The sequence below is a fragment of the Maniola jurtina genome, chromosome 8 (assembly GCF_905333055.1).
Source record: "Maniola jurtina chromosome 8, ilManJurt1.1, whole genome shotgun sequence".
Lineage (NCBI taxonomy): Eukaryota > Metazoa > Arthropoda > Insecta > Lepidoptera > Nymphalidae > Maniola > Maniola jurtina.
In genome coordinates, this window is record NC_060036.1 from 3393045 (window position 1) to 3418483 (window position 25439).

A 25439-nucleotide genomic window follows, 5' to 3' on the forward strand; every position below is an offset into this window, starting at 1 on the left:
GGCATCGTAGCTCCTAAACTAATGAAGGGCTAACTTGTATAGAAATTCAAGGAAAAAGAACCCTAAATTCTTGTGGAACTTTGGGCTTGCGTCTTAGATTAGACTGACATAACGAAATTGGTGCATAAAGGTAAATTAATCAAGTAATCACGAAAGTGTGTCACTATTTGCCAACGCGTTAATTATATTAATTAAGATTCAGAATCATGACCATACTTTAATTTAAGTAGTTATCGTTTATGTAAATTACTCATATAATGGTTTTTATCTTTTTAGTGTTGTATCTTGTAAATGATCAATCATACTAATATCATAAAAGCGAAATTTTGTATGTCTGTGTGTATGTATATATATATTTGTGTGTATGTATGTAAAAACTACTGGACTGAATTGGCTGAAATTTGGAAGGGAAATAGATTATACCCTGGATTAACACATATATGCTACTTTTTAACCCGAAAGATCCTAGAGTTCCTAAAGGATTATTAAAAAACCTATAGCCACGCGAATGAAGTCGCGGGTATCAGCTAGTTGATTATAACTGGAAAAAACAGAAACTTGATAAGATCTTCTTTGCTGTCTGTCCTTGCTGTGGTCCTTGCGTCAGGGCCGTTTTCTCGGAAACTGCTTGTGGTAACGCTCTGAAAATACCGAATAAGTAACTCCTGTAAAAAATCTGGTTTCGCGATAAAAGATTTGTTTTAACGCGATAAAAGATTGATTTGTTTTCGTTTGTATTGAAGTTCCACTGACTGACTGATCAAAAGCTATAGGATATTTCCCGCCTACAATCTTGAAAATTCAAAGGCACGTACCTAAGTAGGTAATTAATAAGGAATAATCGTTTATTTTAAATCAGTCAATAGAAATGAGTGTAAAACATTTAATGGTACGGAATCTTCTCATGGCGCGAACCCTAATCGCACTTGACTCTCTTATTCTATGGCGAAGGTTGACAAGTTGATGCACCGGTGATTATTTGATTCAAGTATCTAACATGCAGGTTAGAGAAAACGTAGAGAAACTACGAATGAGTAGGTAGGTACTATAAAACAAGCATTTGTCCGACAATTTCCACGCCAACAGGAACTTGCTAATTTGAACAGATTATCCTCCCACTAACTACTTAAGTACTTAGTTATTTGATTTTGTGTAGGTTTATTTTGTCCGCTCTCAGGTTGTTTGGAATATCAAATCTGGATGTGATTTCTTTATTGATAAAAATAAATTGCCTGGAAAACACTGCAGTTGCCAAATTCGACTTCCCAGGCTACAAAAGTACAATCTATTGGATATTAAACTTACGTATTACGTAAACACCAGCAATATTGAAAAACTCATGGTCACTGGTAAGATCGAAGGAAAGAGACCCCGCGGACGTAGCCCGAGACGTTGGTCAGACCAAATAAAAGAAGCGGTCAACACACCCATCTGTGATGCAATCCATGCGGCAAAAAACAGAGAGCAATGGAAGAACATCTTAGCAAGGATTGCGTCAAAGGGGAGCCACAATATGTAGTACCTACTTAAGTTATGTGTTCCCTAATCTAAAGGATGAATAAAATACTAAAAAATGCGTGCTTGATATGTAACATGACATGATGCATCAATTTTATTTAAACTTAAAATTGTAACTAAGTATTTAATGATATAAGTATATATGTACTTATATCACTCAGTATAAGTATATATGTATAGGATGGGCTAGAACACCGTCTAATCATCTCCTTGATCTTCATTGTTCAAGAGTTAATATAACTTTAAATATGATAAGTATTAAACAATACGTTAGTGGTTTAATAGTTTGATATTGTTAAATGTTTTATTGTTTGATTTAAATATAGTTAATATACTGGCGGCGCGCATGGGTTAGTGAGATTCCATTGTAGGTCGCTGTGCTCATTACAGAGCCTCTTATCTGTCATTGGCAGCACAATGCTTTGCTGAACAATATGGTTACTCATGCATCTTTGGGCTCTATTTAATGGAGTGTAATTTGTATATTAACCTACTTAATGTAGTAGGGTTCCTGTTTGTCTTTTAGTTCATCATTGCTACCTAATGATTCGTTACCTCGTACATAACTGTTTAGATGGGTAAATAAAAACTTTTTATTTCAGTTGAGCAGAACGCATACCAGCAAAGCCGAGACTGGGCGTCTTTTTGATAGTTAACAACTCAAACTAAGCTTAATTTATTTACTTTGGCATAAAGGCGGCGGCGACGCCTGGTAGACCTAGGCGCACCCAAGCGCGACGAGAAGGCTATTTCAATCCAGATAGTGGATCAACTTGACGATTGGAAATCCTTTTTGCCTATCCAGCACTTTCTTGGATGACTGCGAGACATTCTTAGCTCCAAGAATCTGAGTGATGTTACCGTCATAATTCATCAGTTACAGTTCTGTAGTCTATATAAAAAATCGGCAAAGTGCGAGTCGGACTCCCACATGAAAGGTGCCGTACCGTCGAACACGGAACATTTATATTTTTAATATAGGCGGCCATTCTGAAATTTTTACTATACATATGTTGTTGAAGCGGTAATAAATATACACATTCTGTGAAAATTTCATCTATTACGGTTCAGCCAGCTGACAGATAGACGGATGGACATCGAAGGCTTAGTAATAGTCCCGTTGGCACCTTTCGGGTATGGAACCCTAAAAACCCCTTTGAACTTTGTAGTAAACTTGTGAGTCTCTGGTCCTTGTCCACCCTACAGCTGTGCGTACATTGTGTGTGATAAATTCTTGCCAGTTATCTTTTCACTCATTGGCGTCCATTGCACAATTGATTTATGGCTCCGAATATCTGAAACTGGAGGTCGCCGGTCGCTTCTTTTTAAATGAAGGATTTATTTATTAAACGCTATGGAATTTGGGATTCTTTTGTGCGGACACACACAATCTGGACGGCATTCAATAACCACACGGGGCATCGATTGTTTCTCCGTATGCGATGGGCGTCACCCGGCTCTCTGATCCGATTTACAATTCGTTCCGCACTTTCTTTACAAGACTCACAATGCACTGCGTCGGCAATTTCATTGCATTTGTCACCACCCGCCGTGTGAACAATTTCAAACTTCTTTGTTTTTTGCACAAAATAGACGATTGGGATTTTTTGCCAAACACTTTGTCTGGCGTAAGTACAGTTTTGTGCTTCGTCTTTCATATCATATCTAAAACGTTTATAGCTGCATACTTAAAGACATTAATTTACTTACAAAAATGTGGAAGCTAAACAAAAATGAATATTTTGTTATCTTCCCATCAAAACAAGTCAATTCTACTTGTATTTGAGATCCAATTAGAACCTAACTAGATGATGTACGACTTCGTCCGCGGATTTAGATTTTCCATATCCCGAAGGAACTCTTTGATTTTCCGGTACAAAAATTAGATAGTCATTGGCCGTCTCCGGGATGCAAACTAATTCTGTGTCTGTACGAAATTTCAACGTAATTGGATAAGCGGATATTATCTTGAACGATGTTTACAATATCATGATTTATCAGATTTATATTGACACTAAGTCGTTATAATAATAATAGGTATATTTCATCTAAGTAGGACATTGTGCAATTGATACGACAAAAATCTTGTGAAAGGAACGGGAAAAAAACCACAACCATTTTGACCTATTGTATTTCGCCGAGAAATATGAGCTTTACCTGAGGTAGTTAGAAGTCAGTAAAACTTTACAATGTTCCTAATTTGAGATTTACGATCCTGGCTTGTGATGAATGGCTTTTGTGAAACACAATATCTTTATAATAAAACAAAGGCCAAATAAACTTTTGGGATACCTTGTTGAAATGACCTTATCCGACCTGTACTGTAGGATAAAACCATGAAGAGATCCAGTTTCATTTGCCTTCTCCATGTTCCTCTATTATCAAAATTCATTGGAGAAGTAGGTACCTACTAAAAAAAAACTAACAAAACTCCCAATAATCATACCCAAATAGGTAACACAAAGTGAAAAAATTCAGAGCCAGTTCTAAGATGACACCTGATGCGATTCAAAAACGCTTGGCCATTAGAGAAAGAATAATAGGCACCTTCACCATTGGTTTCGATGAAAATACTGAAAAGGCAATAAAGGCACAGGGAAAAAGAAACAAGCCAATGTAAAGTTATTCCATGAATCCACAGACCAGCGGGGTGATTCGATAACTCAGTGTCTAACACTGAATGATAGCCACCGGGCTCATTTTTTAATCCATTGAAGGTTTTCTATGAAAAAATATTTTAATATCACGCAGTGAAGCAGCAATGTAGAACCAAGCAACCTCGGTGGCTATCATTCCGTGTTATACACTGAATTAGCGAATCACCCAGCGGGGCTTACAGTTCTATGGGCTAATTATGTATTTGAGATACCATCCATTAAACAGATATTTGGTTAACTATCTACCTACTAAACATTCAAAACTTCTAAGCCAATAGAATAAAATATTTCTCTTCGCAGGTGTCTAGTTTTGTTATTTAATATAATTTAATAGAATAGAATAAAAAATATGCTCTCAAGGTTAACGACGCAATTATTGTGAGCGGCTATTAATACAGCACTTTCAAGGTCTCATTTGTTAGTTATACTTTTAATTTTTAAGGATAACGATTTGAAAGACTGGAATCTTGAGTAAGTGCTTACGTAACAACTAATGGATCCATTGCTGGTATAGGTCTTTTAGAGAGCGCGCCACCACATACTACGGTCCTCCGCCTTCCTCATCAACTAAGTTCCAGCCATGTTTTAAAATCGTCGGGTCCAGCGGCCTGGAGTTCTCTCACACTGCGCTTACCGGTACGGGATCTCCACTTCAGAATGCGTCTGCCCTAAGTCTGCTGCAACGGTCATCGGTTCTGTAACAGGCATGGTCTGCCAAACCGGCCGGTTGTCAGCTTATCGGTGTTTTATTGGATTATTTTTATTGCATATTAGCTGATGCCCGCGACTTCGTTCGCGTGGATATAAGTTTTTTAAATCCCGCAGGAACCACGCATTTTTACGCCAAAAAGTAGCCTATTTGATAAACCAGGTTATATTCTATTTCCGTTCTAAATTTCAGCCAAAACGGTCCAGTAGTTTTTGCGTGAAAGAGTAACAAACGTACACACACACATACACACAAACTTTCTCCTTTATAATATTAGTGTGAAGTGTGATGTTGATTGAAGCTCTTACACACGATTATGTGATACCTATCCAAAAAGAGAGTCATCTTATATGTAACTAGCTGATGCCCGCAGCTTCGCCCGCGTGGATTGGTCAGATCCCCTGCAGCATCAGGATTGAGGAGTTGGAATCCAAATTTTTTATGAAACAATGACGCAAAATTCCTCTATCGATTAAAAAAGAAACGACCCAAATCGGTTCAGAAATCTCGGATATTTCGGTGTACATAGGTAGAAAAACACAACTCCCTTTTGAAAGACGGTTAAAAAAGTAGCCTATGTTACTCCCTGGTCAATTCTCTACTTGTCTGTGAAAATCCCGTCAAAATCGGTTCAGCCGTTCCAAAGATTAGCCTTTTCAAACAGACAGACAGACAGACAGACAAAAATTTTAAAACGTGTGATTCAGTTATGGTATCGTTTAAATAACCATATGACCTTAATATGCGGTAGTTATTTCGAAATTACCGACAGACACTCCAATTTTATTTATTAGTATAGATTAGTATAGATGTGCCTATTTCTTTTCATTTTTAGAATCTACATTTAAGTCAGAATGTTTTTGTTTATAATAATTTTATTGGTATCGCTGGCTTATCCTCTAAAGTGCCAGATCAGTTGAATAACAAGATCATACGCACATTGACCCCCGCGGCTGCTCAGGCCTCGGAGTTCAGACGCGGAAATATCGCTACTTACGTAAGCGAGTCGAAGATTTTTTATTGCCACATTAAATGAGGCACACCGCCTACGCTGGGTGGAGACTGGAGAGCAACAAATAAACGATACAAGCATTACGTTACGGATATTCGTTCCTCTGTTAATTACTTATTGCAACTGAGATATTGTGACGAATTTTTAACAGGCTTCGCTTTAGTAGGAAAGACCCTTGGATCTTTATTTTTCGTAGAAGAAAACGTCAATGGATCTACCCCGTTATCAAGAGTTACGATTAAGTACTTATCTTTGTCAGATTGCTATAATCTCAGTTGTGATTGGACTCCCTACTGTTTTCTTGCTGCAATAGTGCAACATCACAAAAAGGTGTCTTAAGGGGCATCTGAGACAGGCCTGCCCGCGAAATTCAAATTTAATTTGGTTTCTCGCAATTTGTATTTTTGTATATTTTTATATAAACCTAAGAGGATGGATACTGCCATTGTCGCAATTAAAATACCATAAGCCTACGTTGTCGTATTAGTTTACAAATTGCGAAAAACCAAATTAAATTTGAAATTCGCTGGCAGGCCCGTCGTTTCCACCTTAAGACGTCGAATTGAAACTTTCACGTGCAGATTGCAAAATAAGCCACCTTCACAGCTGATTTTTTTTTGTGTTTACGAATTTCAATCGTTTCGTGCACTGGCCTAGGTACCTATCTGCTTAATATTTTGAACCCATGGTAACGTTTTCCTTTGAGTTTCTCAGTAAGTCTTTATAATAATATTAAATACTAGCCGATGCCCACGACTTCGCCGGCATGGATTTAGGTTTTTCGAAATCCCGTGGGAACTCTTTGATTTTTCGGGATAAAAAGTAGCCTATGTGCTAATCCAGAATATTATCTATCTCCATTCCAAACAGCCAAATCCGTCTCGTAGTTTTTGCGTGAAGGAGTAACAAACATACACACACACATACAAACTTTCGCCTTTATAATATTAGTGTGATTATTATTATCAGACCTGGCCCACGAGATTACCGCCATGTGGAGTGTTGACTCAGCGATTATTGTACCCATAGTTGTATCAGTCCACGGTCTTATTGCGAACAGTTTCGACCAACATCTTAAGAAACTGTCGCTTAACTGTTGGATCAAGGGTAAGATACAGAAGGCAAGTGGTTCACGCATTATGAGGAGGTTCCTCACTCTGGAGCCCTGACCACTGGCGGCTTGGGTCCAACTCACCCCGCTGCTAGTGGGACCCATTTTACCGTATTTTTATCCAATGTTTTTTTTTCTTCCGTTACTTTAGTTTTCTGTTGTTTCTGTTATTTTATTTCTCTTTTGTTTCTGTTATTTATTGATTTTGTTGTTGCTGTAATTTTATTTTTTGTTTTTTTCTGTGTTTCTGTTATTTTTTTCTGTTGTTTTTGTTATTTTATTGTTTGTTGTTTTTCTTATACCAGCAAAAAAAAATGGAGTCAACTTATCATATCTTTTATGTCTGCCCTAAATTTGAATAATACACCATCTTCTATCTCGCAAATGGGATGAAACTTTCTCCATTTGTAACTGACGCGACCAAATCTTATTTCTTGTTTTGATTACGAAACCTTTTACGACACACGAGAAGAATCTCAGATGAAAAGGCGTTTTAATCAACCAAACAAGTCACCCACGATATTGTTTTGTAAACTGTAAAGTTTATACCTATGGGGTTTTATTTTGTTTTCTTTTGGCCATGATACTGGCAGAGAGATGGTAGGTATTGTATATATTACTACAAGGTGACCCCCCTTTAGCCATTTAAGGGCTTTTTTACCCCGGATGTAGGTATATAATAATCGGCGTCTGTGTGTTCTATTCCTCAACTGGTATTAAATGATGATTGAATCAGCGAGTCTAGTAGTTAGTATATAATATTGGGTTGCATTAAATTCATTGGTTAGATCTTTTATATTTTTTATATCGTCATTCGTCATTGTACAATTCTATATTTTTCACTGCATTCGAGGCTCATTGAATTCGTAGATACGAACTTTTGTCTGATTTCCTTAATGAATATTTCATTTTTCAAGTACGATAACTACTCTAGAATGAATCGTGTGTTTTTGGCATAAATTAATTTAGGTTTTCAATTTTTAACCCCCGACCCAAAAAGAGGGGTGTTATAAGTTTGACGTGTGTATCTGTGTGTCTGTGTATCTGTGTGTCTGTGTATCTGTGTATCTATCTGTCTGTGGCATCGTAGCGCCTAAACGAATGAACCGATTTTAATTTAGTTTTTTTTTGTTTGAAAGGTGGCTTGATCGAGAGTGTTCTTAGCTATAATCTAAAAAAATTGGTTTAGCCGTTAAAGAGTTATCAGCTCTTTTCTAGTTTTCTTGTAGAAAAGAAGGTTAGATAACCGTTAGGTTCATAATATTATGTCAATAGACAAATGTCAAGCTGTCAAGATGGACGTTGCCTAAATACATAATTATTTATTTGAAAATGATGTTTTGGAAAACTCAGATACTTTGGATCGTCGGGGGTGTTATAAATTTTTAATTTACACTTGTCATCTTTAGTGGTTGACAATTCGATCAATCAATCGCCCGTATTTCAAATGGGTTCCCTAACGCCCAAAGAAAATGTCTTCAAATGGCATGTCTATGGCACGAATTTTAGAAACTTTCCGCATCCCGAATGCGTATCCTATCGCCCTATGAAATTCATACTTTATTGCTGATGCGTTTAAGAAATCTCTTGTTTCCCAAATCTTCGATTTTCCGAAATTCTGTATCGCCCTATAAAATTCCTCCAAAACAATCTTAAGTATGTACATCCAGTCCAGACCAAATACAAGCAAAAGATTTTATATAAGTAAACAAACTTAATTACTTGTACGTATTTAACAGGAAACCAAATTAGGACCGCCAGGCGGTCACTTAGCTTAGCACTCCCAGCGCTAAGTGACCGCCTGGCGTTTATTGAATATTTGGACAAAATTATCGACAAATAACCTTAAACTAGAGGTCTAATCCATATAGTTTTTTTAATTTGGTTTTTGGCTTTTTTTTTGTAGAGATTACTGACTTGTTGCGCTATTTTTAATTTTTTTTGTTTTTTCAGTTTTTTTTCACTCTGTCTTTTTATTTATTAGCTGTTATCATAATTTATCAATTCAAGATATTAAATCTATCTAAAATAAAATGAAACAATTTAAAAATAAATAAATCAACTCAAAGTTTAAAGAAAAATCACATTTTTTTTAATTTGCCTCATAATATCGAAAAATGCCTAATGAATATTATTATTTTTAAAATTATAATTTTTAAAATTACTATAAAACTACATGATATAACCTACAATTTCTCAGAACAATGTTTATAGCTATCTCAAACATGTACCAAAATACAAACACTTGAAATGTGATCCTTCTCCAGGCAAAAAAATAAATATTAAATAAATGATTTAATTCAGTTTTACATTCATGTGTAGTACTCATTAATCATGTAGCTCATAATAAAAAAAATTCAAAAGAAAAATAAAACCGACTTAAAAACCACAAGCACAAAAAGTAAAAAATAATTTTTGTTTCTACACACGTAATGTTGCATGTAATGTATGTGAAGTCGGGCGAGCTTCACACTTGGATTCTAGTTTTGCTCGCTCGACTTCATACATAGATACATTAGGTACACGTGTTGAAACAAAAATTATTTTTTACTTTTTAGTACTTGTGGGTTTTGAAGTCGGTTTTATTTAAAAAATTTAATATTTTTTATTTTTAATATACGAACAAGATAAAGTTGAAAACTAAAACCCAACTGCAAATTGTTTTTCTGTCGCTTGGTATATTTTAATGTTGTAGATTTATATTCATGAGCTCAGAATTTTTTCCTCTTTAATTTGACATCCCACTCGATACAATAGCAAAAAAATATTTTTGGAGCCATATAACCTTTATGATGCCATTTTAACCGTTGGAAGATACGAGTATTTCCTGATAAATGATATCTATCTTCTTAACACTTTGGTGGACACCTGGTCCTATTATGTAACATTACTTTGACACTACATTTTTGTGTGAAATGCTAATATAGCTGCTCCATCACTAATAAAAGTTATCAAGTATCATATAAGACCATACCAACTATAACCGTATAAAAAGTATCTTTTGATGCAGCATACTTTATTTGACGATCTCCCTCGCGTAGTGGTAAGCGCTATGGTCTTATTAGTGGGAGGTCCCGGGTTCTATTCCCGACAGGGGTTTGGAATTTTATAATTTCTAAATCACTGGTCTAGTCTGGTGGGAGGCTTTGGCCGTGGCTAGTTACCTCACTTACCACCCTACCGATAAAGCGATGTAGCCCACTGCCATACCCCTTCCAGGTTAGCCCGCTTTCATCTTAAACTACATCATCACTTACCACCAGGTAAGATTGCAGTCAAGGACGAAGTTGTATCTGAATAGAAAAAAAAAAAACTATAATGAAACTTGTGACATTTTATTTAATACATATTACATCAACAATATTTTAAGACACTAACGGCCGTATTCACAATCGTTACTATGAGGTGTCACAGTGCGCTCGAACGCATGGTGTAGGTTCCACCGATCAGATGAACAGTCATCTGATTGGTGGAACCTACACTATGCGTTCATGCGATTTATGTGATTGTGAATACGGGCATTAGTCAGTCGACTTAATGCCCTTCGTCGATCCACATGGTGCGAGTGTCGGGCTCGTAGTCAGGATCTATCGCTCGCCTCTTGATGATATGTTTGTACACGAACGCAGACTTCTTCGGCGTGCGCGTTCTCTGCTCGCTGGTGAAGTCTACTTCGTACAGACCGAAGCCAATACTGGAAAAAAATTGGTGTTAATAACCAGGGACGGACCATGAGTTTTTGGGGCCCTGGGCTAATACTACTTGGAGGCCTGCCTAATATATCAACTAATTGCTATTTTGTCAAAAAACGTTTCGACAATGATGCCACTATGTACAAGATACACTGAACGGATGCAGGAAGCCCATTCGACTGTGAATGACTGCGTTTGTGAGAAAATACACCGAAAATAAAAGCCAGTAGTTTCTTACAGCTGACAAAACTGAGCCACTCTCATGCCTTCCTTCGGTTTTAATTGATCCATCCGCCGACCATCTTGCGTCGCTACCAACAAAGTAACGTTTTAAAACCCTACTGACTCCTACTGGTACTGGCTTGATCGAACACTTACGTATATCCCGCCATCCATTCGAAACTGTCCATCAAACTCCAAGCCATATATCCGCGAAGGTCCACACCAGCATTCAAGGTGTCCAACACGTTATTCAGAGCGGCCCTGTAGTACTTGATTCTGGCGTCGTCTTCATAACCTTGTTCCGAGGATAGTGGCCAGCCATTTTCTGTTATGTAGAATGTTGGGCCGTTGTACCTCTTGTGCAGGTGCGTCAGTGCATTGTAAAGGCTGTCCGGTGCCATCTGAAAGTTGAGTAAGTATAATACAAGATGTAACCAGAACGCTAGCAAAAACATAGGATTATTATTATACTACCTAAACAGTAAAACACAATGCAATGCCAATAACCATTTGCCTTATTTTGTAGTTTTAGTGATTTAGTATTTTTCAAACCCGCAATGTATAGCGTGCAAAACTCGAGTCAATGGCCCACCTGCGATGCGGCATTGACCCCAAGTAGTCTATTTACGTAACGTTCGTCGACCTTTAGCGTCAGTCAGATGTTTTATTTGCAATATACTTGCTAATAATAACTTTTAAAAATACAGTCTTCGTTTTTGTTAGCGTTCTGGTTACACCCTGTATGTATAAAGCAAAAGAACTTTGAGAAAAGAACAAAAAATGAAGGCGTACAAATTATCAGCTATTCTATTCTCTTAGCTATTAAAAACAAAGTCGAAAAACTACATAATAGTAGAAATAAGTAAAGATCGTGATTGTGTTCGTTCATATGGGATAATCTCTGCGAAATCTATTGAATCAATTTCAAAACTTACCGTCTTAATCACATTGGACTTTTGGGATGGTCATAGACTGTATTTGTTGAAATTTTGTATTTGTTGAAGTTTTTATTCCATGTTTTAGAAAAAACATGGAATAATAATTTGAACATAAAAAATTCTACAGACAATTTTCGACAGTACCTATATTATTACCATCACACATCTTTTCAATTTCTTTGAAGGATGAAACCTAAAATGACGTGATTGGGCAAAAAACTAAAGTAACCAACGTAGCCCTCAAGTCTAGCACATTCAAGTAGCAGTGGGCTGGTTAAGTTTGTCGGAGGAGTGATGGTTGCTTGAGTCGTAAGGTTCTCGAGTGGAGACCGCGTTTCGACAAGCGAAGGGGGGAGGCTCAGTACCGTACAGTGGTTGGTATCGATTGGATGTAAAAAGCCGTGGATATTAGAATAGAAACGCATTAGCTTGGAATTTGATTAAGTGGTCATTAATACATCAGTGACACCACAACAGAATTTTTCCCAACCTCCCAAAGTTTCCATTACTACTTGCCATTTGGCTAGCTCATGAATGTAACCTCTTGATTCAATGACACTTACTGTCAACCAATCAGCTTCCGATCGAGGCCACTCCGGTGGCACATAAAGGCCAGTATCGATATCATCATACAAAGAAGGTACAGGGTGGACCAGTTTATGCTCAGTAGCTGATACTAAAAAAGCCGTATAATGGTTCACTCCAAAGAAATCCGCTGACCCTCGTATCAGGTTCTTCTGTTCGTCGCTCAGTTCTGGCAAGCGGGATGTGGGGTAGCCCTGCTTAGCGCTTTTCTTCGCAACTATCTCAGAGAGTTCCTTGGGGAAGCCTCCTTGTTCAGAGAAAATTGGCTCGGCGTACAAACCCCACTGAAACGAAGAATACAAAAACTAAATTGATGAATTAGATTTTACAATGGTCGGCTTTTCAGGTATTTGTTGATCTATCCCGTTGAATAACCCCATGTTAAAATCTAGTGGAGACAGCGCCGAATATGTAACTCGCTCCACCTAGCCAAATTGATTGTCTAAGAAATCCTGTAGAAATCGATCAGGGGTAGATATACCTATAAGTATAATGAAAATACCATACCCCTTCCAAGTTAGCCCGCTGCCATCTTATCATCTGCATCGTCAATTACCACCAGGTGTGATCGCACTCAAGTGCTAACTTGTAACGGAAAAAAATTTTGACTTGACGACAAAATAGATGGACAGATTTATTTAGCTACCTTATCAGCTGTACTTTATGTGTGTATATGTACAGTTGGAGTCACGAATGAAGGGCTCTTATCACTAACCTGCCGGGCGATTGGTTTGTTACTCAATCCCTGGTATAACACACACATAGTAAAGAACAGTATCTAAGCGCAATCAGGTCTGCGCTTAGTTACTGTTCATTCATACACACTAAGAAGATTCAACAAATTGTCAATACTTGAGTTTATCAACTTACATCCGCTTGCCTTTGAACTTCAGCAGCAAACTGGTCTTCTTCTGAGTCAGTTAAAGGCCCCACCCAGTTGACACAAATTACGATACCACACACACCTCCCTGGCTTGGCTTGAAGAGGTTATTATAAGCGTGATAAGCCTTGGCATGCCCGAGGACTAGATTCTTCGCGCAGTAGAAAGTTCCGACATCAGTTATGTTCAGTATGGGAGCTTGGCTAACGTCTCCATAACCTTGGAAACAGATTTCTCTCGGCTCATTGAACGTTATCCAGTGCTTGACTCTGTCGCCGAATTTCTCATAAACGACCTTCGCATAGCTTTCGAACCAAAGAGGAAAGTCTGGGTTCAATAATCCACCGAAATCCTGCAGTTTTTGGGGCATGTCCCAATGGTACAGCGTTACTATCGGCGTAATGTTGTATTTTATCATTTCATCGATGTAATTGTTGTAGAATGCAACGCCTGCCTCGCTGATGTGATTGGTGAAGCCGTTTGGTAGAATTCTTGTCCAGGACAGGGAGAATCGGTAAGCATCCAGACCAAGCTCTCTCATCATTTCGACATCGCGTTTGTAGTATGTGTAGGTGTTTGCTGTGACATCACCATTGTTTCCGTCTGAGATGAGATCGGGTCGTGTGTGCGTCAGACGGTCCCAGATATTTTCACTTTTATCTGTAACATTATTGAGATTAAAATTCTTTATTTCAAGTAGAAACGGAAATGGGTATGAAAAGATTTTTATATTCAAATAAGCGTTCACAAATGCTTTCTAATGAAGTGAATTCTACCGGTGATTCGGAATCCTCTTCCTACCGAGAAGAACCAGGAAAAGATTCGGCTTTTACTGTTTAAAAAATATAACTTTGGGTCCTCATGGTAAATTGGTAATCCAAGGCTCTACTACCGGTTCGTAAAGCAAATTTTATTAAAATTAATCAATAAGAAACTAAGCTGTCTAATCACCAGGAAATCATGACTATTAGATTTTTAGATTTTTATTGAGATTATTTATTATAGAGATCTTATTACCATCTGCATTCCATCCTCCTTCAATTTGGTAGCTAGCGGTCGATGCGCCGAACAAGAAGTTATCGGGAAATTTCGAGGGCCGAGGCGTAGCATTGCAAATCGCTGCAAACAAACTATAGCAACCAACTTAAAAATAATTTTTGCGAGTCTGTTAAGTACACCAACAACAGAAGGATTCAAATCTATTATTGATATATTTCTGCATAGGCAGTAAGCTGTATCTGTTGCAATCCACTATGTTATTTAGATTGTAATATTAAGGTTACGATTGGGCTGGCGTGTCCTAAACAGGAGATACAAGTGTAAACTGAAAATTTATAACACCCCCGACAAGTGAAGGTTACAGTCACTAGAAAAGAGCTGATAAATTTCAAACGGCTGAACCGATTTTCTTGGATTATAACAGCCGTCGTCAAACTTATAACACCCCTCTTTTTGGATCGGAGGTTAAAAATAGGATAGGTAGTCAATATTCTATACATTTTTATAAATAGATTTTTTTCTTACCCTATAAGTACAATCAGCTTCATATTGTACCGGCGACCGCTCTTGACGATAAGATGACTAGGATAGGCCTTGCATAGAATTTATATAGGTACGCTCTTAGGTTTATCAGTATCAGCAGACCATGTATAGTTAATCTGATAAGGTTAATTTGTGATATTGTTTTTGCCAATACTCAACTTTTTTTGGACAAATAAGCCCTTGTTCTATTTGAACGCTTTTTTAACAGACGTTAAAAAAGCTTTCAAATTGAACAAATGAGGCCCAAGCCCTAATTTGCACGAGCGTTAAAAAAGCGTTGCGTTAAAACCCGGCGTTACGCTGACAATACAAAGTGCGCGTTAAAAAAGCGTTGACGTGTGAACAGATACTTGGGATACTACGCTTTTTAACAGACGTTGAAAAAGCTCTCGTGCGAATGAGGCCTTAGCAGATAAGAAGTTAAATATACTAATTGATATTAATTGTTGAGTATATCATATAATAGATCTAATGTTTTCGGAATCATCAAGATATGGATTTCCTTTTATGTGATTTTGTCTGTTTCTAAGCGTAATTAATATGTAAGCGCATTTTTTGTGGTTCCGTACCAGAACCCTTATAGGATCTCTTCATTATCTATCTTACCCAATGACTTCTATGTTTTCCTCTTTCATTTGACATCCCACTCGATACAATAGCAAAAAAATATTTTTGGAGACCTCCACTTTTATTTGATGTGTCATCTGTTAGGTCAATTTTTTCGTATAAAATATAGCCTATGTCACCCAGACCTTTACAACGAATCAATTGACACCTCATTCATCAAAATCAGCCCAAGTAGTTTAGACACTACGGTGGAACACTCGGAATCTAGATGCAAAGATACATACACGCATACATACCTACATACATAGACTCTAAAATCATAACCCTTCTTTTTAGCTTTGTCGCAGTCGGGTAAAAAAATCGACTTGACGGAATTTACTTACATCCAAAAAAGTGGGGGTCTCAAAAAATTTTTTTTGCTATTGTATCGAGTATGGGATATCAAGTGAAAGAGAAAAAAAATCTGAGTTCATAAATATAAATTAGTACAGTGTTAAAATCAGTTAAAATACACCAAGCGACATAAAATAATTATATCGCTATCTATCGCTATCTATCGGCAGTTCTTGGGTAGCATAGTTTGATTCCCGGCAGGGAACTACCCGCGAACTGGAATTTTATGATTTTTAAATCTCTGGTCTGGTCTGATGGGAGGCTTCGGCCGTTGCTAGTTACCACTCTACCGGCAAAGCCGTGCTGCCAAGCGATTGAGCGTTCCAGTACGTTACAGTAGTTAAAACCCTACTGTTTACTAAGCTATTACACTGATCGCGAGCAATTTACTCTTATCCATTGAGGAGTTCTGTTCTCCATCTCCGAAGATATTCATCAGATCTTCACTAAATTTATATGGGGCCACCTGCAAAGTATACTCTTTCAAACAAAAAAAAAACCGAATCGGTCCAGGCGTCTTTCAGCGATTGGGGAACATACATTAAAAAAAGATTCCGACGAGTTGAGAACCTCCTCCTTTTTTGAAGTCGGTTAACAAAGGCTTAATAAATAAACAGTCGATGTAGGCATGTAACGTTAAGAAGCTACAATGTGACTGACTAGTCTGCCGGATGCGTTCGGAATCACATGGACTGCAGACGGCAACGAAACGAAATATTCCCACAGACACTAAGGCTGACATCTATAGAGCGCACTTTGGCTTTGGGCTCTCTCCGTCACTCGTTTCATACAATCGTAGTTCCAATTTCATTTGAATATTAAGCAACCAAAGTCCATGAAATTTTGCAGACATATTCTAGAAACTAATATCTATGTCTCTCAGTTTTAACAGTTTTAACAGTGTCTTAAGTCTAAGCAAAGTCAAAGTGTGCTCTAGAGATCTTAACCTAAAGTCTTTAGGCTTTAGAATTTAAATACACAAAACGCGCGACGGAATCGTATTCATTGCGGTTCTTTGCGCGTCTTAGGATCGTGCGTCGTGACCCATTTTACAATATAAAAAATCGGTCAAGTGCGAGTCGAACTAGTACGCGAAGGGTACCATCGTTACAGAAATTTTCATGGCGGCCATTTTGAAATGTTTACTATTTGTTGTTATAGCGGCAATAGGAATACACATTCTGTGGGAATTTCACCTCTACCTATTACGGCTCACGAGGTACAACCCGCTGACGGACAGACGGACGGACGGCAGAGATTTAGTGATAGGGTCCCATTGGCACCGTTCGGGTACGTAACCCTGATAATAGGGGTTTTCTTGGGATAATAATGCGGTGGTGGGCAGCCAAAACCTTCCGCATAAGGCTCAACCACAGAACACTAATTGCATGATTTCGACATGTGTTACGATTTGGTGTATTAGAAGATCGTTATTGAAATTAGCAGCTGTGACAGTTACCTACGTCTGCGTGAACTAGAGTGTGAGAACTCCTTCTAGGTTTGATCCTAAATCAACGATATGTCAAATATTAGGCTATGGGTGACGTGAAATCAAAGAAAAATAGGCTATTCATAGGCTACCTGGCGTCAAATGTAAGAACATTTGATTTCTGCCAGTGACACCGAAGCCTCGAAGTTTTGTTACAAGGTACCTCTGTCGTTAACTGTGACTGTGCCTACGTTCCGAAGCGTGGCAGGTGCTTGTTAAAGACTTGAACTTGACTAGGCAACATTTTGTATGCCGTTCTAGTAAAAGGTTTGCACATTTATCATAATTTTGCAGCGCCAAGCTATGTTTACACGCTATGGTGACGTTGTGAGTTGGGACCTTGAACTAAATTGTATTCGATTGTAAATTAGCTTATGTTTTTATTCACATAGTTACTAGGTACCTACCGTACAAGCGTAATTAAACCTGAAGGCAGGTCCGTTGTTGGAAACAAAAACTCGATGTAGGTCTTATTTTTCTTGGCGTTTTGAGATGTTCGTCATATCCCCATGTTAGTCTTGTACCAGTTAATTACTGAAGTTTGCAATTTGTCACAATCACAAATAGGAATTTGACCTAATGTACCTAAATATAAAGCACATAGGCAGCTCACTACAAGGACATAATAACTTAGAATATCGAGCTAGCTATCACATCCACGACACACCATACTTACAGGCGAACTGATTTGAACAAAGTAGTATCACGTAGTATTGTGTTTAGTTGCGGAATGGATTAGATGCCGGCATTTGAAATGCCGAAATTGAATAGATGGAAGGTCTCATTTAGTTAGTATACACCTATTAGAAAATCGGTTGGCAAGGAAGTTACCTGCCAACCGATGGCTTGCATAGTCCGTGTGCTCATGCCTCAGGCCGTTCACCTACGATACGCTGGCTACGATAGCTGACGTGTTTATTTAGCTACGAATTAACTAGTACCTTTGTTTGTTACTGCCAGTTTCATATTTGCAATCCTGTTGATAGCTTTGCGTATTTACAAAATTCTATATAAGTAGGTAGAAGGTACCTAGATCTTTATCTCTGTAGAGGTAGAACAAAAATTGTATGGCAAGAGAGCCTGTTAGAAAATTTTGAGGTGTTTCTTTTCCTTTTTAACCCCCGACCCAAAAAGGGGGGTGTTATAAGTTTGACGTGTGTATCTGTGTATCTGTCTGTGGCATCGTAGCACCTAAACGAATGAACCGATTTTAATTTAGTTTTTTTTTGTTTGAAAGGTGGCTTGATCGAGAGTGTTCTTAGCTATTATCTAAGAAAATCGGTTCAGCCGTTTGAAAGTTATCAGCTATTTTCTAGTTACTGTAACCTTCACTTGTCGGGGGTGTTATAAATTTTTAATTTACACTTGTTCATTTTTATATGTATTTAAGAAGGTAGGTATAAAATTTAATTTATGACTAATGTTAGTACTTAAGTATCTAATATCTATGCTCTTAACGCTTGTATCAAGAACAAATTATTTTAGACTTGTAAGACTTGTTTGCATTTAAAAGTACAATACCAGTTCAACCGGTGACCCCGCCGTACAAACGAAGGAAGCCTAACTATACACCAAACCTCTGTAATTACACGTCACGCACACAAACTCAAAACAAATTCTAAGAAAATGGCCACTTAACACCTTCCGATACGCATTTGACACAACGTAGTGATTATATTTTTTTTGTTTGACACTTCAATGAAATAATTTAATTTTAAATCGTATCGTAATCGTACTGTGCAAATTACACAACTTCAAATTGAAGTCTAGGGTTGTCAGAAAATAAATGGGGTGATTTTGCCTAAAAATGGGCAATTTTTTTTCATTATATTTAGTCAAATTTATATTTTATTTTTGATGACAATCATAATATAAGTAAATAGACAAGTGTTCTGGGAGCGAAGAGGGCTGTATTGTTAATTAAAGATAAATATAAATTGATATTGAAACTTAATTAAAACAAAACTTATTACTAAATTGTAGTACATTTAATATACCATTCTCCGTCATACCTGCCGTCAGCTACCTGCATACCAAATTTATCATGAAGTACCTAGGTACCTACGTAATTGGACAGATAAAAATGTATGTACCTACATGTACCTACCATGTTGTCTTCTATGTTTTCTGTAAATGTATATGTTTGTATGTGCAATAAAGAAGTAAATAGGTAATCAAAACCTTACTACATTAATAATATTATTTAGTTATAGTTTGTCCATGATAGGCAGGAGGCACCCACCAAAACAACCTTAGCGACGAACGGAGGACCCGTCACGCGTCATGTGGTCAAAGATGGGACGCTATACGGATAGCTAGAAGATACCGATTTACTTTTTTAAGGTCACAAATGTCAGAAAACACAAGACAAATAAAATATGAACTCATTTTGAACAAATAACTTTGAATTTGGCTTGGAGAAAAAAAAACCGTTACCCAAGAGCCACTTTGTGTAATTTGGTAAGAGATCTACGATATAGGGATGTAAACTTGCCCAGTGTATAACACCAAAAGTAGTGAATAGTCTACTTACTCTGCAAGCTACGCTAAAAAAAACGCTAACTGGTACATACTTGGATTATTATTAAATATTTTTAGTGAATATATTGTGTTTTCATTTTTGACTTTTTAACTTTTTTATTTTTAACTGTCAGAGTACGATTATATAGTAAACAAATATGGTGACGGGCACCCTGTTAAGCAGAGATTTTCAATAGGGCCAGAGGCCCTATACTGTAAAATTCAAAATTATGTAAAAACAGAGTAGGTAAATTTTAATACGTGCAATCGATTATTATTATTTTCTAGCATCGAGCATCCATCGATTTGTAACTATCATGATAAAGACTAATCTAATGAGATCTCATTTATTAATAATAATCATCGTGAAAGGGCAAAATAGGGCAAAATAGGAAAATAGGCAAATTTTCATATGTGAATGGTATCATTCCATAACGCACACATACTCATCAACTGACAGTTAGCCCTGCTTCATTTGACTTTTCGGAGCATACCATCCTGAGTATTTATTCATCCAAGTACCAGTTATAATTACGAGTAAATCTTCAAGCGCATTGTTCTCAGTAACTATCATTACCTACTTAGTTTACGTCTCACAACAGTCCAGTACTTACTTATTATTAGATTTTATTTATGCCGCATGTATTTTCTTCAGGAACACATTAAAAACATCTGAGTGTTTGTTGCAAAATTTTGCGAGATTCGGAAACTATCCTTAAATACAATAACTACACTTATTTGTTTAAGGTCTTTATGCCTTAAGTCTGAATTTCCGCATGAAATACAAACATTCAAATCAAGAAAAAAGAAGAAGAAGTCGAGAGTGAAGAGGCAACTTCTAGGCAAGCGCGCTCCATCTTAGCTAGCGAGTCATTATCACTTGCTAGCGAGTCTGATTGCAGCCAAGCGCTAGTCTATACTATAATTAAAAAAAAAAAAACTATTTGCAATTTGGATAACATACAATATCTGCGATAGAAAATAAAACAAAAACCGGTCAAGTGCGAGTCGGACTTCGCTATTTTAGCGTTCCGTACACAAATTATATTAGAATTCCTATTAGAAATTCCTGCAAACAGGTAAGTACATACCTATGCAGTATACACATAATATTATAACGAACTATGCATATTATTAAGTACTTAAAAAAATCAATAATGACTAAATTACGGCGTTGATTTTAATGCATCTGAAAATTGAGTCAGTGTGTAGGGAAACCATGTCTATAAATAAAAAGACCTACCTACCTACTTCCATTCTACAAACACAACCCTATGAATTAATAGGGCATCCTGCCGTTCGCAGTACGGTAACTTATCTATAAATAGAGCAAATGATACAGGATTAACTATGTCCCCCTTTGATACGTTCTATGTTTGTGGTGTCACTTCAATTATTGTTTATTGACGCCGTTCAATTTGTAAAGATCTCCCACCTTCCGATACTGTTGACGGGCTGTCGTGGGAAGTGACATGCCCTATTCATTGTCACCCTTACAAAAGAAATAGATACTTCTTGCTGGGGAAAGTCGAAATGTTAATTTAAAGTTGTTTCGGCAACACTGAGAGCAAATAAAACGGCCACGTGGGAGTCAGACCGAGGGTTCCGTACTCGGTTATTTTTTTCGACAAATCAAGAAGTATTATGCATAAAAATAAATTAAAATCTATCTTGGAATATAGGTACAGGTAAAGCCCTTTCATATGATACCCCACTTGGAATAGTAATCTTACATTGAAAATTTTTCAAAAGAAAAATAAAACCGACTTCAAAAACCACAAACACTAAAAAGTAAAAAATAACTTTTATTTAGCTACACATGTAATGTACCTAGGTATGAAGTCGAGCGAGCATATTAAAACAAAATTAGAAATCCAAGAGTGAAGCTCGCCCGACTTCATACCTAGGTACATTACATGTGTAGCTAAATAAAAGTTATTTTTTACTTTTTAGTGTTTGTGGTTTTTGAAGTCGGTTTTATTTTTCTTTTGAAAATTTTTTTTATTTCACAATTTTTAGCTGGGCATAGCATATTATAGTACAGTGGGGCCACCCACTGTACTATAATATGCTATGCCCAGTTAAAACCCTACTGTTTACTAAGCTATTGCACTGATCGCGAGCAATTTGCTCCTATCTATTGAGGAGTTCTGTTCTCCATCTCCGAAGATATTCATCAGATCTTCACCAAATTTATATGGGGCAACCTGCACAGTATACCCTTTCAAACAAAAAAAAAAAATCCAAATCGGTCCAGGGGTCTTTGAGTAATCGGGGAACATACATAAAAAAAAAAAAAAAAAAAAAAAAAAAAAGATTCCGACGAATTGAGAACCTCCTCCTTTTTTGGAAGTCGGTTAAAAATTGAAAATACTATTTTGTTCATTAACACATTTTAATTTTTTTTGGTGAAATAACTACAAATTCACGGTTTTCGGATTTTGTCTTTTACTTGTGCTATAAAACCTACCTACCTGCCAATTTCATTGTTTTGCCGTGTGATAAAAAGTCACTGATATGACTAGTAGTCATCATCCCTATTGTGCATACCGCGTGCTGAGCTGGCATATTACCTAAAAAATCCGACCAAGTGCGAGCCTGACTCGCGCACTGAGGGTTCCGTACTCAGGTATTTTTTACAAAATTTTTCACGATAAATCAAAAACTATTATACCTACCTGGGTTCGGTCGTAAAAAAATGTACATTAGTTTTTTTTTTGTTGTCCTGGTTTTATTTTTGTCATAGAATCAGTGCTGTTTTAGTTACGAATATATGTTCCATATTGATCTAAATATAACCTCTCTGTAGTTTAGATAGAACCATGAAATCTCAGCTATCCTTACAAATTTGTATTTATTTTAGTTTTTTCCGATTGGCAAAATTTTTGCTCCATACAAAAACAGTTTGTCCAACTACTACACTATTATCGAAAACATGTCATTTTAACAAAACTTTTGTCCTAATATTGCGTTTGTAAGTTAGGTTCGAGTTCCGATTACTTTTCCAACGTATTTACAAAAGGTTACCATTCTTTTATCAATAACCATAATTTTCTTCAACTTCTAAAATGTGTCCAATTTTTTGTGCGTGTGTAACGTCCTGAATGTAACGACATTAGAACGCCTATTTTTGCCATACTACATAAATAATTTGGTTTCTTTTGCCTTTCATTTATTGGCAACACTATTGAACAAGGCGCCAACATTCAGAAAATAAAAACGGCCATGTTTGTTAGGAGGAAAATTGTTAGTGTGTGTTGACGCGAGAATTGTCGCCAAAAATTGTTTTTCTTATGTTGAATTGCAGGGTGAGTATTGGACATTCTTTCGAACTCATAAATAAAGGTTAATAAAGCTTTGTTATCGCGTAAAACAATGAAACTACTTCTCTGTCCGTAATTATTCGCTGTACAGTGATATTTTGATTTGAGCTTATGTCGTTCGCTTTTTTCTGTCATGAATGTAACATATGTAACGAAATGTGTAACATTACGGTCATGACCGATTGTAAGGCGGAGAGTACACTTCTTTAGAAATTCAATTTTGACTTAATTTAATTTCTTAAGAAGGGTCTCTCCGTCACTCGCTTCATACAAACGTAGTTCCAATTTCATTTGAAAATATTAAGCAACCAAAGTCCATGACCATACAGACATATTCTAGAAACTAATATCTATGTCTGTGGTTTTCCAGATTTCTGTTAATATATTCGGTTTCGAAGTTACGCGGTCTTAAAAATTCACATACAAATCTTTGAGCCCCTGTAATTTTAAAACTACATATTTTTAGAAAAATCTAAAACACCACAGACACAGATACATATTAGTTTCTAAAATATGTCTGCAAAATTTCATGGACTTTGGTTGCTTAATATTCAAATGAAATTGGAACTACGATTGTATGGAGCAAGTGTCGGAGAGAGCCCTGTTAATGATAACCGTAGGATTCTTTATGCCTGAACTACTTTACATACAGTTATTTATATTTATCGTGTTTGGTGTCCATCAAAAGTTTCTGGTTTGCTTGTCTGTGATTGGCTGGGAAAGTTAAAAAATGTTAAATTAAAATTTTGCTTTAAAAAAATAATTTTTGAATTATTAATTATATAGAATAGCTCTTGTATTAATTCAGTTCCTCCAACTTTTATCGTTGTTTTGACCACAAAAGTGCGAAGAGTGCAATTTATATTTCAGATGGCACCAATAACCAATACCGAAAGGCAAAAGAAATATCGGGAAAAGTTGCGAACTCAAAATCAAAATCAAAAAAATAAGTGTCACCATTCTTAGCAGTATCACCTGATGTAAAAAAACTAGTGTATATAATGTCTAATGGGGTCTCTGCGAGTTGGCTTTGGCCCCTCGTATGCCTACTAAAGGACCGGGACCCCAGGGTCGCGAAATCGTTATGCATTTCATTAATAATATAATACTGTAAAAATAATATAATATTCTAATCATAATATTGTATGATTCTGAACTAAGCTTTATGTTGATCATGAATGTATCATTGAGTCAGGTATGTAACGTTTGTTACGATGTCATGAATGCAACTATACATTTTTTTACGACCACACCCACCTACATAAAAATAAATAAAAATCTGTTTTAGGATGTACAGCAAAAGCCCTTTCATATGATACGCCACTTGGTATAGTTATCTTACTTTGAAAATTGAAACACATTTAATTTTTTTTTTAAATGATGTAACCACAAATTCGCGGTTTTCAGATTTATTCCTGTACTTATGCTATAAGACCTACCTACCTACCAAACATGATTCTAGGTCAACGGGAAGTACCCTATAGGTTTCTTGACAGTTTCTTCAGTGATCCTATAAGGGTTCCGTTTTTCCTTTTGAGGTACGGAACCCTAAAAATCAACAATTGTTCAACTTTAACATTCGTGACGATAGAACATACTTAACAACATGTAAAAAGTGCCAATAATGTCTCTAGCGCAGGATAACGTGTCCCCCCTTCTAAAGTGTCGAATTTCCTGTTTGTGGTACTGGTGTACCATCAATTGTTTATAGACGTTCAACTCGTGTAGACCTGTCACCTTTCGATAATGTTGACAGTCTATCGTGTAAAAAGCCATTATTAATTCCCTTGAAAACCTCTTGGCACGTTTTGACTGTTCCTATCCGGGTTACCCTCATTTATTGTATCGTTTCCTGTTTGTGTTGTGGGAAGCGGAATTTTAAAGAATCATTGCAATGTTTATTTACAATTATTACCGTTTAACACATTTACACCAAGCGTCTAAAACATGTATTATATGTGTTTGCCAAAAAAGGTACCCTGATAGGATCACTTTGTTGTCTGTCTGTCTGTCGCGCCTGTCAAGAAACCTATAGGGTACTTTCCGTTGACCTAAAATCATGAAAGGCAAGTAGCATTGTCGTAAGCACAAGTTAAGGATAAAATCCGATAAGCGTAATTATGTGGTTTATCATTGCATTAACCTGAATATTTTTACTGCTTGAGATTTTTTGGTACGATGGTGCGAGTGAACCTTTCGTGTGCGAGTCCGACTCGCACTTGACCGGTAATCAACATCAAAAATAAGTAGTGTCAGGAATTTTACACAAAGTAAACTATT

The 25439-nt window shown here is 36.7% G+C and overlaps 2 protein-coding genes across 3 annotated transcripts in view; one reads left to right on the plus strand and one right to left on the minus strand.

Annotated features, from left to right (window-relative positions):
* The window catches only part of LOC123867882, a 110598-nt gene that overhangs the window by 4149 nt on the left and 81010 nt on the right, over positions 1–25439 (plus strand). The window lies entirely within an intron of this gene.
* On the minus strand, positions 1612–13930 carry LOC123867883 (cytosolic beta-glucosidase-like). Its single transcript, XM_045910191.1, has 7 exons — positions 13315–13930; positions 12423–12728; positions 11078–11322; positions 10524–10701; positions 10354–10380; positions 2905–2909; positions 1612–1621 (listed from the first exon to the last, which is right to left on the minus strand). The coding sequence occupies exons 1-4, from the start codon at positions 13867–13869 to the stop codon at positions 10542–10544; spliced, it is 1266 nt and encodes a 421-aa protein (XP_045766147.1). The 5' UTR covers positions 13870–13930; the 3' UTR covers positions 1612–1621; positions 2905–2909; positions 10354–10380; positions 10524–10541.

Excerpts from the sequence above, each read along its gene's own strand:
- LOC123867883 (XM_045910191.1), bottom strand. The coding sequence starts at position 13,869 with ATGATGAGAGAGCTTGGTCTGGATGCTTACCGATTCTCCCTGTCCTGG. Across the intron at positions 11,323-12,422 it reads CGGAAGCTGATTGGTTGACA|ATGGCACCGGACAGCCTTTA; the intron begins GTAAGTGTCATT and ends CTCAACTTTCAG. Across the intron at positions 10,702-11,077 it reads GAATGGATGGCGGGATATAC|TATTGGCTTCGGTCTGTACG; the intron begins GTAAGTGTTCGA and ends ATTTTTTTCCAG.